Here is a 17,309-nt window from a genome sequence, read left to right on the forward strand (position 1 = left end):
TCCCTCCCTTTTCAATTTGCCTTCTCTATGAAACGTCTGAGGGAGTAATCCCTGAGCTTCATTCCAGTTCCCTCAGTCTGACATGGAAATCGCCATCCACCTCCCTCACACCCCTAACCATTGTCAACTGATGCTGCTTGCTCCATTAAACAGCCACTTAATATGGATGACCAAAGCTCACCCAGCAACCCAAAACCTCCCACTCGGAAAACAACTGCAAACAGAAAAACAGACGAGGATGTGAATACTGCGTACGGTTTGGTTTGCCTTATATTCGCATGAAGATATGAAGTCAATTCATGACGGCAGGATTAGCAAAATAGAAAATTAAAAACCTTCAGTTTCTTCAGTTGGTGACATATTTGGTCGTGAGGCCGAATCACACCAGAAAGAGGTGCATCTAAAGCATAATAAATGCTTCTATCGTCTTTGCACAGGAGAGCCAGCCAGGAACATCGATTACAATAACTCTCTGGACTTCTTTCCATTTCTATTATAGCTTAGTAGCACAGTAGCTATCATGGACATATGTTCACTTAGTTTATTCAAAAGATGTATTTGAACAACCAACTCCTGTCTCATGATTATCTGCTGACCTTTAATCTTTTGTGGAGCAGCTTATGTCAGGCAATGGTTAAATAAAACTAGACAAGGCTGTAATAAACTAGCTTCCTCTAGGTTTTTGTTAGTTTATTCCCTCAAAAGTCAGCACTGTCATGCTTATTGTCATCCACACAAATTTGCATGTCAAAATTACCAATTTGAAATGAAAAAAACATACAGATTTACTTGCAAATCCAATTTAAAGTCCATTAGGATTAATTGATTAATTTACACGAAATGTAATTGTTTTAAATAGGCGTGGTCGGGCCTTTGGTGCCCTCATCCTATTAACATATTTATCAAGGACATATGATTATCAACTATAGCCTACTGTAAGAAACAACCATCATGGCAAAATATAAACAGATTTCTAAACACAAGTAGTTATTAATGGCACCTGAATAAAAAAAATCATTAGCAGTATTTTAAGGAAAGTGAATTTGCATATTGCCGTTTCTTAAAAGTGATACTTTTAATAAACAGAAAACAATGATGTGAAGTCATTGGGAACAAGTTGATATTGCAATGATAGAATAAAGCACCTGTGAGCCGTGAACAAAAAGTATACCTCCGGGGGTCTGTAAGGACCCCAGTTGGTCGGATGAGGGTAAACCAAGAGCCTGCACTCTCATTGTAAGTTGCTTTAATATGGGTGTCAACAAAAATTCACCACCTGGCACTCTTATAATGAAACCCCCTCGCTGTGTTATGTACAGTATGTGGAATCTCTTGGGTATCATGAGAACATCATTGTTAATGTCTGGCAAACAAAGCACCTTTTTAAACAATGTGTCACATAGACATTGCTTCCCCCCACTGGGGCCACAGTGGCGGGAGAGGGTAAATTCATTAACTACAGCACGGCCGGTGTATAATTAAGTTGTGCACTGTGGGCGGAAAGCATATACACCAGGAGCATGCCGCACAAAACAAATTACCATCATTCCCAAGGTCCGATACTTGATAAAAAAAAAAGTTGCTTGTGTCCTAATAATATATAATTTGACAATAGCAAAAGGGGAAAGACTTTCGAAAGTGTGCATAAACTGGAGCACCGTGATCATGTTGTCTTCGTGCTTGTCAACTAGCATTTAGAAATCCCTGCCCCATGCTAAAATGCTGACCTTTACCACTTCCCCCAGGCCCTCTCCTGCAAGTTATTGGAGTCGTTTCTCAACTGTGAAGTCAAAGTCATGTTGTGAGCCCCGTGTCGTGACCTCCATTTACTTTCCGGAGAAGACTAACTTGGCTTCAGTGGTTAAGAGGTCCAATTAGCGAGTGCTGTTTGTGTTCCTCCAGTTTGATTTTAATTTCCGCAGCCACAGGAACGAGTGCATGAGCTCATTGCCAGAGCAGCATCGCCCCGATCCCGCTACGCCCGTCCTCCGGGTCATCATTAGTCTATCGGCCGGCGCTTAAAAGTCGGCGGGAAGTGTATCGAAAATCTTGTGTTTGAGCACGTCCTGCGCCCAAACACTATCTTTCATGTGACAAAATGTGCTTCAGTGTTTTTTCCCCTCCTCTCTGCAGGTCACAACTGTGTCGCTCAATGACAAACAAGAAGCGGCACGGAGCGCAAAACTGTAATTCAAGCGAGAGTGACAGGGGCGAACGTGAGGGAGGGCCCACGACCCAATATAAATGATTCCTGCTCCGAATATAGCCCCAGGATTCTACGTCAAGCTTAACTAATGTGCAATTAAGCTTTAGACTGGGAGAAAATCACCTTGTAAAAACATTTGTCAAGCGAACTGTTTTTCTGTTCTGGGTTGCTAATTAACAAGAGAACGGGAAGAGGGGTTTGTTTGTGTGTGTATTTACATATACATGAAGAAAACAAATATCAGCACTGTTAGGGGAAAGCATTACCAAATCCCCTTCATATGTCTCTATTAGACAACACTGACATGTAGTCCCTATCATTAAGCAATAATAGTTTACTTTACAGCTCATGAACTACAGTATCAACAAATTAAGCCCACTGATAGTGCTGGGTGCCAAGCGAAGCATTGTGGGGGAGACGGGGGGAGGGAGGAGTTGGAGGGAGGAGAATGCAAGGCTTTATTGTGTCTGTCACATTAAACGATATTGCAGCCACACTCAGAGTAATGAAGACCACTTCTAAAGTCATTTAAAAGTCAAATCATCACTGTCTGTGAATTTCAATGATGTATAATAGAAAGAACATGCCGCAGGCTTGAGAAGAGGGCGCGAGAAAAGGAGGAGGCAGTCAGGGCAGAGGGAGTCAGGAGTCAGGAAGCGGCCGCCCTCTCAGCAGACAGAAAGGTGATACATAAAAAACGGTGAGGATGGAGCTGCTGCTTAAGGGTAGGAGAGAGCAAACGCACCACTATACTTAGCGTGGGGCCTGGACGTTTTTGCAGGCTCTGACACGCCGTATTATGTATATATGTGTGTGTGTCAGCGTGTGCGGTGTTTGCTCACAGGTGGATGAGACGGAGGCCATGGATACGAAGGTGGAAGACTCCCAAGTGTGGGTTCCCGCCGAGGAGCCCATCGTTAACCCAGCCTTCCTCTTCGACTCCAAGATCTGGGAGATTTGCCAGGAGCTGCCCATCCACTGGATCCATCCCTCCCCTCTGAGCGGTGAGAGCAGGGGGCATCTCTGGCTCTAAATGCAGACTATTAACACTCGCTGGAGGGCATCCCCACAGGCCGTGTGCAGGTCCATGGGGACCACATGTTTTCCAAACCGCATGAGCATCCAGTCCAGGCTGCTCTGTGTGTTGGGAAAGTTGAGAGAGTGATGGTCGGTGGGGGAAGAAGCACTCAGATCCTTTACTTAGTATGAAGCCTCGCTTTATTTGAAAAGGTCCAGTAGCACTGAGGGGATCGTTTGGCAGAAATGGAATCTAATATTAATAAGTATGTTTTTTTTTAGTTTATAATAACCTGAAAATAGGAGTGATTTTCCTCGACTAAGCAGTTTTACTGAGCTTTACAGAGTTGTCCCACCAGGTTTCTACTAGAAGCAGCAGAATGAGTTGAATGCTTTATTGTGAAAATGGCTTTATGGCTGAAGTCCAAATGCAGGCAGGTAACAGGAACAGAAATCACTAAGAGGAAAAGCTGAAACACTAAACACTGTGGTATGAAGAACAACAAAGACCTGGCAGAGAACAACGCAGGTGGGCTGGTTTATGTAGTGAATGAGTGATTGGGGAGGGCAGTGCAGGACTAATGGACGAAGAAACTAATCAGGGGGGGGCAGATCGTCAAAACAGGCGGGAAAACATTTAAAGGCAGGAAGTGACTTGAGGAGAAGTGACTAACAAAATAAAACAGGAAACACTGATCAACACGAACAAAGAACAACTTGACCCAGGAGCAGGAAGTCATTAGAGCAACTTATTATTATTATTATTATTATTATTATTATTATTATTATTATTATTATGTAAGATATATTTATATATTTAATTATTTTTATCTTATTTTTAAAGGACGATGGAGTCAAAATATCAACTGATGGATTTAATCCTAAATCCGATTCTTGAGTGTAATTTTAGTCCATATCAGACCAGACAATGTCCAAAAGTATTTAATTTCTGAATAAACAGTGTATGTTGGATTATAAGACATTTCAACGTTGAACTGAAAAGTTTAAATATCTTCAAAAGTTGTTCATCTATGATTTTATACAATAATATACAGTACAGGATAATATCCTGTCACCGGTTGTGTACGTTCACGTTGTGCACTGTGACTTATAAACGGTTGTTGCAGTAGCAGAGAATAGAAATATTCAATACATTTTATATATTATATATCATTTTTTAGTTTTTATTCCATAAAGCGCTTTCCATCAGTGCTGTACAACAAGAAGAATATAAGAGTATAAATGATAAATTATAAAAATGTAATGCCTCAGCCCTGCTGATGATCATCTGGAGATTTGTTTCAGGGATTTTCCTCAAAACGATGTTTAGGCTTCACTAATTAGAATACGTGGTAAGTGATTTCAGTGTAAGTATCACAATAGTAACAACACCATTGTTTGACAGATGCATGAAAAAGCTTGTAATTACTTCCAACATATTTTTTTTACTGAATGTCAAGCCACTGGGAAAACTCTGGGAGACCAGTGGGAGTGTATGCGCCAAAATTCAAACCAAGAGCTTTACAACTGCAAGCACATAAACGTCTTTACTGCTCTTTCAGATGCTGAGGTGGGAAATGTGGACACGCCCGACGCAGAGGTCACAGGTCAGCGTTTCGCCCGTGACATCGAGGACCACCCTGCCGTAAACGACTACGTAAGTGGGCCTGTCTGCACCGGGACGGACCACACCACAAATACAGTGGAGCCACTTCAGTCAGCCCCAGCTCCGCCTCGACTCTTTCTGCATATAAATCGCTCACTAATTGATGTTAAAACTGACTTTGTGCACCAGAGGGCATAGCAATTGCTCTATATATCTGTTTAAGTAAGGCCAGTTCATTGAAGACTCCCTTAATGTCTCTCCATTAATTGAGAGGAATATCCAGCCTTTCAAAGACAGAAACTTGTGCCTTGCAGCGCCCGTTAGTTCCCTTTCTCACTTCCTCTCTTTTCTGAGACACTACAAAGGAGCACTCTCAAGGTCACTCATAGCTCCGCAGATAAGTTCCATTTATTACTAATGCTTCAATTATCAAAGCGGGGGGGGGGGGATTATTGGAAAGGCCAAGTGGCATATTTTGGCGTGCTGCATCTAAATATTTTACAGTGAATCATCCCTGGTTCTGAAGCAGAATATTACGCAGGAATTATGCACTCATACCGGCACAAAAAAAAAGCAGTTGCATACTAAAGATATCAGGAACATACAGATGCAAAAAATAACCCGATACACACATTCAGCATTTGCAGGTGAAAAAGCCACTAAAGCTAAATTCAAGGATGATGATTCAGGTTCTGGTCTCCTTCTCAGTGGAGGGCAGTGAGGAACAGTGAGAGACAAGCAGAGAAATGAGACATCCTATAATGTTGACATTTATCAGGCCCATCCCAGAAACACTCCCCCCCCCCCCCCCCCCCCCCCTCCCAGCCTCCTCTGTCTTCTCCCTCATCGTCTGCGGCAGGAGATGCATTGCTATGCAATTAAAACATACCAGGGGATGAAAAACTCGGCTCTCCTTTTGAAACGTTCTGGCACTATCAGCTGAGTAATGCATACCACTGCAATCCATTCCAGCAGCACATCCACACTCTGTTTGTGGGTCCAGCGATAACAAAGGCCTTTGTGGACAAGCAAAGGGCAGGCAGCAGTCTGTAATTGGGAGTCTGAACTCTCGCTCATTCCAGTGGGATGTCACATGTGTTAGCCAGACCTTTTTTTTTCCTCTGCTTTGACCAGAAATCATGTAAATGTGCACACAGTCCGAAAACAGCCAACCACACAAACACACACACACACACACACACACACACACACACACACACACACACACACACACACAGTCTGCTGCACACTATTTAGCTTTCCACCTACATCCTTTCATCTGTATATCATTACTACTGTATACTCGCATGCATACACATCGGTCTGAATTCCAGCATTTGATTGTAAAGCAGAATAATCACTTGAGTTCTTGTGACACACGTTAACACATATATGAAATTGACCTTTGCCACGGCTGCCGTGTCAGAGGATGGTGCGTAACGGAGGTGGCCCTGGAAATTTCAAACTGAATAACTACCATCTGACAAGGCTGAAGGGATGGTACCACAGTCCTTGACCCATAATAAAGGGGCTTCCAATGTGATTTGACGTGACACACACACACACACATGTAAACATGTTTGGTGTATGTTTCTGCCCATGTTGAAGTGTTGTTGTGTGCGAGTGTGTGTCTGTGAGTGTGTGTCTGTGAGTGTGTGTCTGTGAGTGTGTGCGTGCGACTCATTCAGGGTCAGACGAGCTGGCCGTTCATGCATAAAACAGAGGTGCAAAAAGCCAAAGGAATTCAGGTTCAAGCATGCAGGAGGTGTTTGTGGCTCCAGAGAAATCTTTACACTGAAGCTAAAGCCCATTATCACTCTGGTAAACCAGCAGTGTTTACTGAAATACACGACTATCTCTGTATTCAATTACATGCGATACCATTGCCACCTCAACGCAGAGCACAGTGAGATGAAAATCTGAGATCAGCCACAAGCAGCGAGGCTTTTTTGTATATGTTGTGACTGTCCCGTTCCTCTACATAAAGAAACCCTTTTGGAATACAAAGCGGGGCATGAAACGGAAATGTTATCTCTGCCTGCTTTTTTTTTTGATCCCAGAATGAATGTGACGAGCTCCGCTATGAGATGCGATGCCACTTTCAGGCACGCGCTTCAACCTCATGAAGAGCGGTGATCACCATGTGTGAAATAACACCAACAAGTGTGGAGATTAGAGGAGCCATGCTTTGATTCATTACATCTTATTGAATGACTGACGCGGTTTCTCTACTCGGCAGACTCATTCATATTATGCACAGAGGTGCCTGCGCCTGTGTGTGTGTGTGCGTGTGTTTGCTGTTGTATACGTGAGCCGGAGTGTGTGTGATGAAATCAGATGCAGCGAGGAGGTAATGGCTTTTTCTCTTCATTAATGCTGCTTGTTTTTGAGTGACTGCCTCAGATTTCCCAAGGTGAACCAGTCTTATCACGGCAGCATCCCATAGAGACTCGCAGCCGGAGTGATTAATATGTACCCTCCGTTTTAAAAGGATAGCTCAGATTAATTGTCTTTAAGGTACAATGCTGCCTATTGGCTGTTTGTTTTGATAAACGTGGCATCAATTGAATGAAATATTTTCTTCACTCTCTACGTGGTGCTACAGATTTCCCAACATCCCCCGTTTGGGCTGCGTGGAGCCGATAAGATTATCATTGGTCCATTGACAGCTTTCGTGTTGTTTTTATAACCGATTGTTTCCTGGAAGTTGATGACCTGAAACTCAACTGAAACAATAAATCATTAAAAGCCTACCTGTGCTTGTGATCGTAATTAATCAAACCCAGCAATCCCAGATATCAGCTGTCACACCCTTTAAGTATGTCTCACCAGCGTGTAACTTCATTCAATTTATCATAGCTCACATCAAATGCATGCTGTATTTTTTACCGAGTCATGCTTATGTTGAATCCGTTGTTACGAGATGAGTCTGCTTACTGCAGCAGAAAAGGTAAAATAATAAATTGCACAACCGCTCTGATTGACTGCCCACTGACTGTTAGAGTAGATGCAAGGGAAAAAACCCTTAATTCCCATATTAAATGTAACAGGGGGACTGAAGGGACTCCTGCGGGGCCTGTCCTCGTAAACAATTGCCACACATTTTATATTCCCAACTGTGGATGTGTGTTGTTCTGCACTACTGCGTGTAGCTGAGTCACTGAAAAGTGCTCGCAAGGAATTATGCCAGTTTGTCCCCGAATGTGAAGTCATCAACTCCTGGATCCGAGCAGTTTAACAAGACAGCGCCGGATTGTCTCTGAGGATTCTTTTACTAAAAGAGATTACATTTTGGTCAGATGCATACTGAGGGCAGTTGCTGCCTCAACTTGCGCGGTGAGTTAAGTGGCACTTCTCCGAACCCCATTTGGAGTTGCTCTTGATCAAAGGCATGGCACTCAGCCCCCCACGAGTCTACGGGGGCATGAACCAACCAGCACAATGGAAAAATCCAAGGGCCATTAATTCTACCCAATTTACCTTTCGTTTGGGTTTCATTTGGCCCCTCTATAAATTCAGAGGCAGCCAGCGAGAGCAAATGAAAGAATCCTTGTTAGGCGATCATTACCCTGCTAATTGCTTTAGGAATGTGCCACGCACTTAAAGTCAAGGTCAGGGGGAGGGCGCCAAGACGTGAGGAGCTCTAATTTGAATGCTCTATTGGAGGAGGGGCTGCCATTTTGGTGCAGAGTGCAGGCTTCAGTTGAGGGAGTTAAGAGGTCAGAGATGAAAGAAATAGTGTAATTATGCTGGTAACTACCAACGATAGAGTCCCTTTGATTGAAGATAGCTTTGGTTGAGAGGGGGTGGATGCTGGATCCAGAGATGGGGCGCGGTGGAGTCGTGCTACCTCTGGTATAATGGAAAGGTCAAGGGTATTATATCATGTTTTATGCTCCTGCAGCTTATATCAAGCTCGCTCACTGTCCCCGCTGTCCTGATCTCTTTGTCACAGTCATCAAGCATGGCACAACTTTGCATTTTCACAGACCTAGAGAGTTATGATCTTTTCACTCTTATTTGGGTTTTTACATATATTCTTGCTGAAATACAAGCAAAGCTGGCTCATCAATCCACACCTTCTTCTCCTTCTTCTCTGCAGAGAGACGCCGGAATCGAGCTGGATAACCGCCTGGATGACCACGGCTACTGCTGCCAGTACTGTCGCCGTGGTTACCGCTACTGCCGCCGCTACCACGAGCCCCTGGGTGGCTTCAACCAGTGGCCATACTACTACCAAGGAGGCCGGGTCATCTGTCAGGTTGTCATGCCGTGCAACTGGTGGATCGCACGCATGCTGGGGAGGATCTGAGCAGGGCGTGTGCCGTCTGGGATTTAAACTGTTTATGTCGTCGCAGGTGCAAATTCCCCTTTTGATAAATATGCCACACCACTTGTGAGAGTCCATTGCACACAATTATTATCCAATCTGTATGTTGGCCCACTGAGTATTAGTCCATTTAAACAGTCTTAATGGCATTTGAAGCGTTCTTAAAAGGCATTGCTCGTTTACAGCTGTCTAATTTTCTCTGCTTATCTACCCCTTTAGTATCCTTGCGGTTTGATTCTGTTGAATGGGTGCAATTTAATTTGGAACATGTCACCAGAAACTAAACTGCTCTGGAAACAAAATAGGCTACTTCACCCCTGTCATTTTGTCATGCATTCATTTTTTACTCTATATGTTAAAAAAATTGTCTAATACTGTAATAAACATGTACGTACAGTCGGCCAGTATATGCAACTATCTAATTGGTGCTATTTCCTTAGACATTTAACACAGGATTTATGTTTTCTAAGTCGTTCGTGAGCACTAATAGATACATCAGAACTAGCTTTCCTTTACTGGCTCAACAAACTATATAAAAACATTTTTTTTCTGTTTTGAAGATCATGTTAAAGTAAGGAGGGACAGTGTAAATGAAGATGCACGGACCTCAGCTGTCTTCTGTGATGTAGTTACTGATGTCTTATGCATCATTGTTTTCCGTCTTGCTGCAATCCACTAAATACTTTAAATAGTGCTGCTGTTCAAATATTTTTTTTCTTTGCTGAGGCGATTTTAATCTGCAACGCCACATCTCAATCTGTCAAGCTGAAATAACTCTCATCTGCCAGTAACAGATAAGCAAGCGAGATAGGCATTCGCAGTTGATGTTCTTTCATCAGAATAACAAGGTGCATAAATGCCCGAGAGTATTCAAGCGATGAGATATTCAGAAGTTAAACAGGATTTAAAAAAAGGAGCACTCGTGTTGTCATACTTTGCTTTGAAGCCTTCTGTATGATTCATTCTCTTTCTTGATTTTCTCCAATTAAAATTTCATTGTATGAATAATCTGAGTTGTCCTATCATATGAAACAAGATGGACCTGCATTTCTATAGCGCTTTCTATCCTTTTCAATGTGAAAGCTGATGAATCTGACTCATTCGATCCAGACAACAGGCCTCCTCCTCTCTTCTCCATTAGTCCCAGTGCTCATTAGCAAAAACATTTAGCAACAAATTGATGGGAAAAATCTAGACATGCATGCTCTTACTGTTAATTACATAACCTTAGCCTGTCTTGTGTATCTGATGCCTAACAACATTATTTACAGTAATATAGAACCACCTGCTAAGTAAAGCTGGGTGTCTCATGTTGGCTCAGTGTGATAATAATGTCAACGATATCAATAATATTTGGCAGCTAAATGGAATTTGTGAAAAAGAGGGTGAAACATATTACTGTATGTAAATGTTTTATGGATAGGCTCATAAATGGAGTTCAGACTGCAACCGTATCGTTATTTTTAAATCAATAATGTCAATAGCCCAAAGCAACGTGTCAAGTAAAAAATAGTGGCATGAGTTAACAAATGCAATAATTGCAAACATACTTCAAATAAACTGACAACTGTACAGCCAAGCCCCCGAGGCATTTCTGAAAAGTTCAGAAAATCAGTTATATAATTCACTTCTCTCTAGTCGCCCTTATCACATCAAATAGTCAACTGTAGAATGAAGGCATACAGCCTGCCTCTGTTACTGTGGAGCCTTTGCTTTCACAAAGTGTTATTTTATTTTTATTTTTTTGAGATGCTGTTAGTTGTCTATCTGCCGAGGTCTCGGAGGACTTTGAGGACCCTTTTGTGCGGTCGTGAGAGTAAATTGCCATGGAAGCCCTGAGAGTCGGTCTGAAAGGGACGGCTCACCCTGACTGGAGAGGCTGATACAGATATTACAGCTGGTTCCCTGAGAGCTCCTTGTGCCTGATGGGACAAAAGTCCAATATTAACCATGAAAGGCAAACTTTCAAGATCAGACGTCTCACAATTAAAAATCTATATGAGAGCAAAGAATAGATCACAGTCCAGGTGCGTGCATCCACGTCCTGGTGTGTGTTGCACATCCCGAGGACACCAGTTGAATGTTATATAGAACAAACAACAGATATGTAGCTTTGAAAGCTCTTTGCATATAAATACTGTGATGATAAATACTTCAACTACTCCAAATCAAATGATCTTCAACATCAAGCTTTTTACGTCTATAGAAATTAATGTTCCTTCAGTGTATGATGTGGTTTAATACATTCTTTTTTAGATATGACACAAATCTATAAGTCTGAGACAGAGAACCTGTCCCTTGTAGACCAGAATGAAAGAATATAGAATTTCAAATGAAACCCTGAAACATTTTTCTCATGCATTTTATACGCCGTCTAGGAATAAAAAACCCTCCAGCACTTGTTTATCACTGTTTTGATGGGGAGAGGAAACAAGATTGACTGCTCTGCAGGAAAAACAGAGATACCAGACGTCTACCAGGTTAGCACAGTTCAAAGGATTTCGCCTACCTGGCCTGAGGAATGGCCACTATCATTGAGACTCACAAGTGAATTAATCCCCTTTGTTACTTATCAAAAATGCAGCGAAACTTCACTCCCCGCTGCTTATTTTCATTTCAAATAATCTCTTGTTCATTTAGATCAATGAGTTGCTATTCTGGGGCAGAGGAGAGTGAAAACCAATGTATGAGGAGTGTCTGTATTTAGATTGGTAACCTGAAGGAAGAGCTCCCTCCGAACCAGATCGAAGCTCAAACTCTGCTGAGGACACGTGTACTACCAGTGCCATCTTGTGTCGAGGGAGATGTACTGCTGCAATATCAAACCAGGTGCTGTTTTGTCACTTTCACATTTCCACCATGCTGCACCTGCTGTCTTTAAACACATTTGCTCTCGCTTCTCTAAAGAAAACCCTCACATTTTAAAAGTGGAGCATTTAGATCTAACCTTGGCTGCAGGTTGCCGAGTTAACCGACTGCAAACAGTTGCAACGACCATGAGTCATCAACTCCTTTTCTTTATAATGTTGTTGTCTGTCTGGTGACCTGATGGTTAAATAAGCTCTCCCTGTACTGTTCCTGCTACAGGCTGGAGGCACAATAATGTCAGCCGTCATCCTTCAACTGCTCCCACTGTGAGAGGCAGCATGGCACAGCAGTAAACACTCGCGCTGTGTCAGTGACTGCAGGCGACACAGAAATAGTCCTCGTCTCCCAGGACCCGGCTCTCGCTCCATCTTCAGGGTCTCTGACTCACTATCCAAAGGAATAGCACAGACCTAATGGCTTGCGTTCATTCAATATTTTAGTAATCCATAACAACCAACGTTTACATATGGCAGCCGATCAATGGCTGCCTGTTAATATCTAACGGAGGGTGGTTGCTTTGCTGATTTCGAACGATAGTCCCACACACAAAAGGGTGAGGAAGACGTTTGCTGGAATGAAGAAGGTTTCTGTGTGTGTTGGAAGATATCCGTTTGTTCATACCTTCCTGACATTATACAGTATATGCCGGTGTATGGATGGGGTGGGGGTGCTGAGCAAAACCTTGGAAAAATGGGAATATGTGGTCCACCATAAAATCCAGCCCATCTCAAAAAATCTGTACCAAAGTTGGGGCTAAAGCCCTTCACTTTAATCAGCCAAGCCTCAGGTGTCATAAAACTATTTGGCTATAAACAATAAGCTTTTGTACCCAAATCATTTAGTCTCCATCTTTTTACACTCAGCTGCCTCAGAGGCTGACCTCTGGTGGCGCACGGTGTGCACTACAATACATCGCATCTACAGCATCATAGAAAGCACAGCGTCTGTATTCAATATCATACTGTCGAGATTTCAATATTCCCCTGTTAAGCTGTAATACGGCGATATCATCCAAGCCTCTGAAGTGTGTGTGTGTGTGTGTGTGTTAACACACTATGGCAAAAGTGGATTGTGTGGTGGTACACTGCTGTGCATGTGGGTGTAGACAGAGCGAGGCAAAGTGGGCAAACCCTGCTGCCAGACAGCCTCCTCAACACCACCACCTCTCCTCTCTGACCGTGAACACACACACACACACACACACACACAACACACAGTCAATCCAAGCCGATGTCCCCCGACACACACATGCAGAAAGACATCAACATAATACATGCTCTAACAGAATCAATCCAAGTAAGTGTAACCCACACACACACACACACACACACACACACACACACACTTCACTCTGCAAGCTGTGGTGACAGACTCGACTATCTTCAGTTCTGGGCATGTCACATGCTAATGTATTCATCCACCCACAGCAACTGGAGAAGCAGTGCTCTTAAGTACAGTCCAATCAGTCTCCGGCCTGCTAATGGCTCCAATCCAGTTCCCCACAGTAGCTTTTTTTTCCTTCTTTTTCCTTTCTCTCCAAATGCCATGTGGTTGAACATCCCTCAAAGCTGCAACAGCCCAACAATTCGACTTTGAGGCAGAGAGGCTTCATTTGCATCATCTCGACAGTAGAAGTTAATTGACATTGTTACCCCTTACTTGTTTTCCAATTCATTTTTTAAAAAAAGTAAAAAACCTTTATTCCATGCCTCACACAATTTCGAAACCACTTGTCTGCCACAAAAACAACAAATTAAGAGGGTATTCAGTGATGAAGATTTTGTTTTTAATTATTACATCGACTTTTTTCCTAAAAATCTACTCTATATTCAGCATAGCTGAGGTAAATGACAACCCCAAGACAAAAGAAGCAACAAAACATAAGCAGCTGACATACCTCGACATCTTATAGTCAACAGTGTTTTTGCATGGAGCAGCAAATCCCCACTCCAGGAACGATTTCTATGCAAATGTAACCCAGTGTAATTATTGATTGTCAAGAATTACTGAAACAACAACTATACATTCAGAGTGTCTTTGCAGACTCGGAGCCCTTTGGCTGATGTGAGGTTGTAAAGCGTTTAACTCCTGTATTTAGGTGCCAGCGCGGGTGGAGGTCAGTATGTCTGAATGTCCTCACTCTGCAGCTACAGTCCGGGTGGAAAATACAACCAATTTAGCTGCGATACCACTCAGGATCATTATGGCTTCAGCCCCGGCAGGACCGAAGGACCGGACAGGTGGCTGGCCTGAGAGGTCCTTCACAAAGTGGGATAGCACATAAAGAAGGCACAGACTGGACTGACCCGAGAGCAGGAGAGGAAGAGGAGAGAAGAAAGGAGAGGAGAAAGGAGAGGAGAGAGGACAGGAGGAGGAGCTTTAAAAAAAAACAGCACTGGAACGTCTCTGTACACCTAAAGATAACTTGAGCCAAAACATACTGATTGATGCATTCGATACTTTATGCAGTACACAGAACACAATATTTTAAATGCGTAGTCCCTACTGCTTAACTGTTGATAAAAGGTAAAGAGGTATGTCTGCTGAAAAGAAGGAACCAAAGTACATTCAGTACATGTTTAAATCAGACACACAACAGAGGATATCTACAATAAAAGAATATAACAGGGGAATAATGATTCTGCACTGAGCCCTCGAGTCCAAAACTCCAAAAAAAAAAAAAAAAAAAAACCAAAGCTGATTATATGGAATGCTATACAAATGAAAATTGTTGGTCTTAAAAAAATACCAAATAAGCTTCCTGGTATTGATGTCCATAATCTTTGTATATTCCCTCATGTTTACACATGTAAATAGAAGACAAATTGCCTTTTTATACAGAATTTAGAAATTCACAAAATAAATAAATTCACTATGGCCTTAAAATTGAATCTCAATTGTATATTATATGTATATATATATATATATAGATCCATATATATATATTCCATTTTATATAAACAGGATATAAACCTCGAAGCCTCTGAAGCAGAGGCAGATAAAATCTGTTTTATCCTGCAAATTCTTTCTCTCCTTTTGTGCCGCACTATCTTGCTGTGCCTCCAGTCTGCAGCTCTATACAAACAGTTTTGATGTTGGACTGTCCTTGATGGACAGAAAATGCCCATTTTCGTAGTAGCACAGTGTTATAAGGCCAGGAGTAATATAGAGTGAATGCATATGGTTTTTGTTTATATGAAAATAAATGAGTAATAAGTTCTTAAAAGTCTGAAAAGCCATTTAGTCCATTTTTCATCTTTTCCCCCAGACATTTCCACGAAAGAGGCTCGAGCTCTTTGAACTTCCTGTAAGGCACTCTTCAATTAAACTCTGAGATGTGGGTTTTTTCCCCCCACCAGACTGGACACAGCATCCAAACTCGCACGTGGTTTATTAAAAAACATACGTCCTTTGAATGCTCTCAGAAGTCTGATTTCATTGCACCACTTAGCATTCAATCCCCAGTTTTGGTTTGTCGTGTTCTCTTCTTTAAACATACAAGTCCAATGAGATTTAAGGTAAGAAAATGACTAACTGGCACATTTGGCAGACAGGGATCCCTGGTTTATCCAATGGCTGTTCTCCTAGAAGGGGAGGTTGTTTAATGAGTGTGTTTTCTGCGTATATGTATCTGTATGTATGTTGGGGGTCATGTCCACGGAAATAATCTCAAATCGGAAAACTGACTTCTTATAAAAACTAAATGCTACTCCCTTAATTTTTTTAAAATTAGGCACATGATCACAAAATATGTGAGTAAACAATAGATCCTGAGGCTGAACTGACCAACCTTTAAGAGCAACATGCTGTGAGATCCCTCGCTCTGACCTTTGATCAGATTACTGTTGTATGAAAAGAAAACGTTAAGTCTGTGGTCAAAAATGGATTCAATTGTTGTTTTTGGTTCAGCTTGCATCCTGCTGCCCTAAGCCTCTGCAGGCTCTGTCTTTATCTGGATAAAGTTTGCAGGCAATTGGACAGACAGTGGCAGCTCCTGCAGGCCTTTGATTCCCTGCTCGGGCTGCAGGGACATCTCCCCACGCACTTCCAGCTCCTCCACAGGGGTCAGGCCCTCACTGGGGCTGCTGCTCTGGGAGAAATGTCCATTAATTATAGTTTCACTCACAGCCTCGTAGCCATGGCTTTGACTGGTATCAATTATCACAGTCCTATACTGCAGCTCCGCTTCCCCCACCTCAATCTCTTCTTTCTCAAACATTTTTACGGCCAGTGATGGATCACCGTTCACCATCGCCTGGAAGTAGCTGGGGTCCAGCATCTCCTCTTTAACCTGCAGCTCCGAGAAGTCGCTGGATTTGAGCACGGTGGCAATGACGGTGCCGGGCTGCTGTGCCACCATGGTCTGCCCGGTCGTGTTGATGGTGACCAGGCGAGGGAGACCGTTGAGGTTGGAAGCGGTGGAGCTGATGACTCCCGGAGAGGAAGTGCAACAGGAAGTGGCGGAGGAGCCCAGACTGGTAACCAGGAGGTGCTGAGGGAGGCCATCCTGCAGGCTGTTGGGTCCACCTGCTAGAGAGGCCGTCTGGATGGTGAGCATATCTTTAGCACCCGCTGTGGTGGAGGGTATGGTGTGGAGAATAACCCGAGGGGGGGAAGAGTGGCAGGAGTTCCCGTTGGCCAGAACAGTGGTGAGAGGAACAGAGTGAAGAGAGCCGGGAGACGTCAGGACCATAGGAACTGATGCAGGAACAGTGATGGCCCTGAGAAGAGAAAGTGAACTGAATACGTGCTCATGTTTCTTCATCTCCTCTGAGGGAGCTCTTCTAATTCAATATTCAGTTTGTATCTTTGCAAATATAGACAAGGAATATTTATTTGATTGAGAAAGTTACCCAGTGCACCGCTATGATCCTAAACAACAGAACTAATGCCTTTATTAATAGAACAAACGCTGTTGTCAGCTGTGCTGCATAAGTCATTATTCTCCTTCATTCCTAACTGCAGACAATGTTTAACAGCTTTAAACGCCAGATGACTGATAATACATTGTTTATTCAGGCGGTATGAAAAACAAAAAAACTACAAAGAATACAAAAGAGTTGGATCAACACCTCTCTGACATCATCAAGAAATGAACCGCAGGTCTGCTGGTTTGGCTTGTTTTGTCCAGCCCTCCACATCAAAAGGTCTAAGCAAACAGTTTATCTCAACTTTTGAAAAGCCAACAAGGTTTCAAGACAGAATTGAATCCCCTTTCAAGTTGCGGGCGTTAATAAAAGGTCAACATGGGTTGAGTAAATCATACGACATCGCTTTCAAGG

General features: G+C 42.8%; 2 protein-coding genes across 6 annotated transcripts in view; one reads left to right on the plus strand and one right to left on the minus strand.

Annotated features, from left to right (window-relative positions):
• The window catches only part of tnmd (tenomodulin), a 44,609-nt gene extending 34,070 nt beyond the window's left edge, over window positions 1-10,539 (plus strand). Inside the window, exons 5-7 of the mRNA XM_084010295.1 lie at window positions 3,051-3,210; window positions 4,786-4,880; window positions 8,932-10,539. Coding sequence (XP_083866421.1) covers window positions 3,051-3,210; window positions 4,786-4,880; window positions 8,932-9,141 — 465 coding nt within the window. The 3' untranslated portion in view covers window positions 9,142-10,539. The remainder of the gene's footprint in view (window positions 1-3,050; window positions 3,211-4,785; window positions 4,881-8,931) is intronic.
• Window positions 10,540-13,791: 3,252 nt separating this feature from the next.
• elf1 (E74-like ETS transcription factor 1) overlaps window positions 13,792-17,309 on the minus strand; it is a 35,114-nt gene continuing 31,596 nt past the window's right edge. For all 5 annotated transcript variants that reach the window (XM_084010200.1, XM_084010201.1, XM_084010199.1 and 2 more), the window contains one exon: window positions 13,792-16,748. In XM_084010200.1, the coding sequence (XP_083866326.1) occupies window positions 15,953-16,748 (796 nt within the window). In that variant the 3' untranslated portion in view covers window positions 13,792-15,952. The remainder of the gene's footprint in view (window positions 16,749-17,309) is intronic.

Source organism: Eutrigla gurnardus (genome assembly GCF_963514095.1).
Source record: "Eutrigla gurnardus genome assembly, chromosome: 5".
NCBI lineage: Eukaryota > Metazoa > Chordata > Actinopteri > Perciformes > Triglidae > Eutrigla > Eutrigla gurnardus.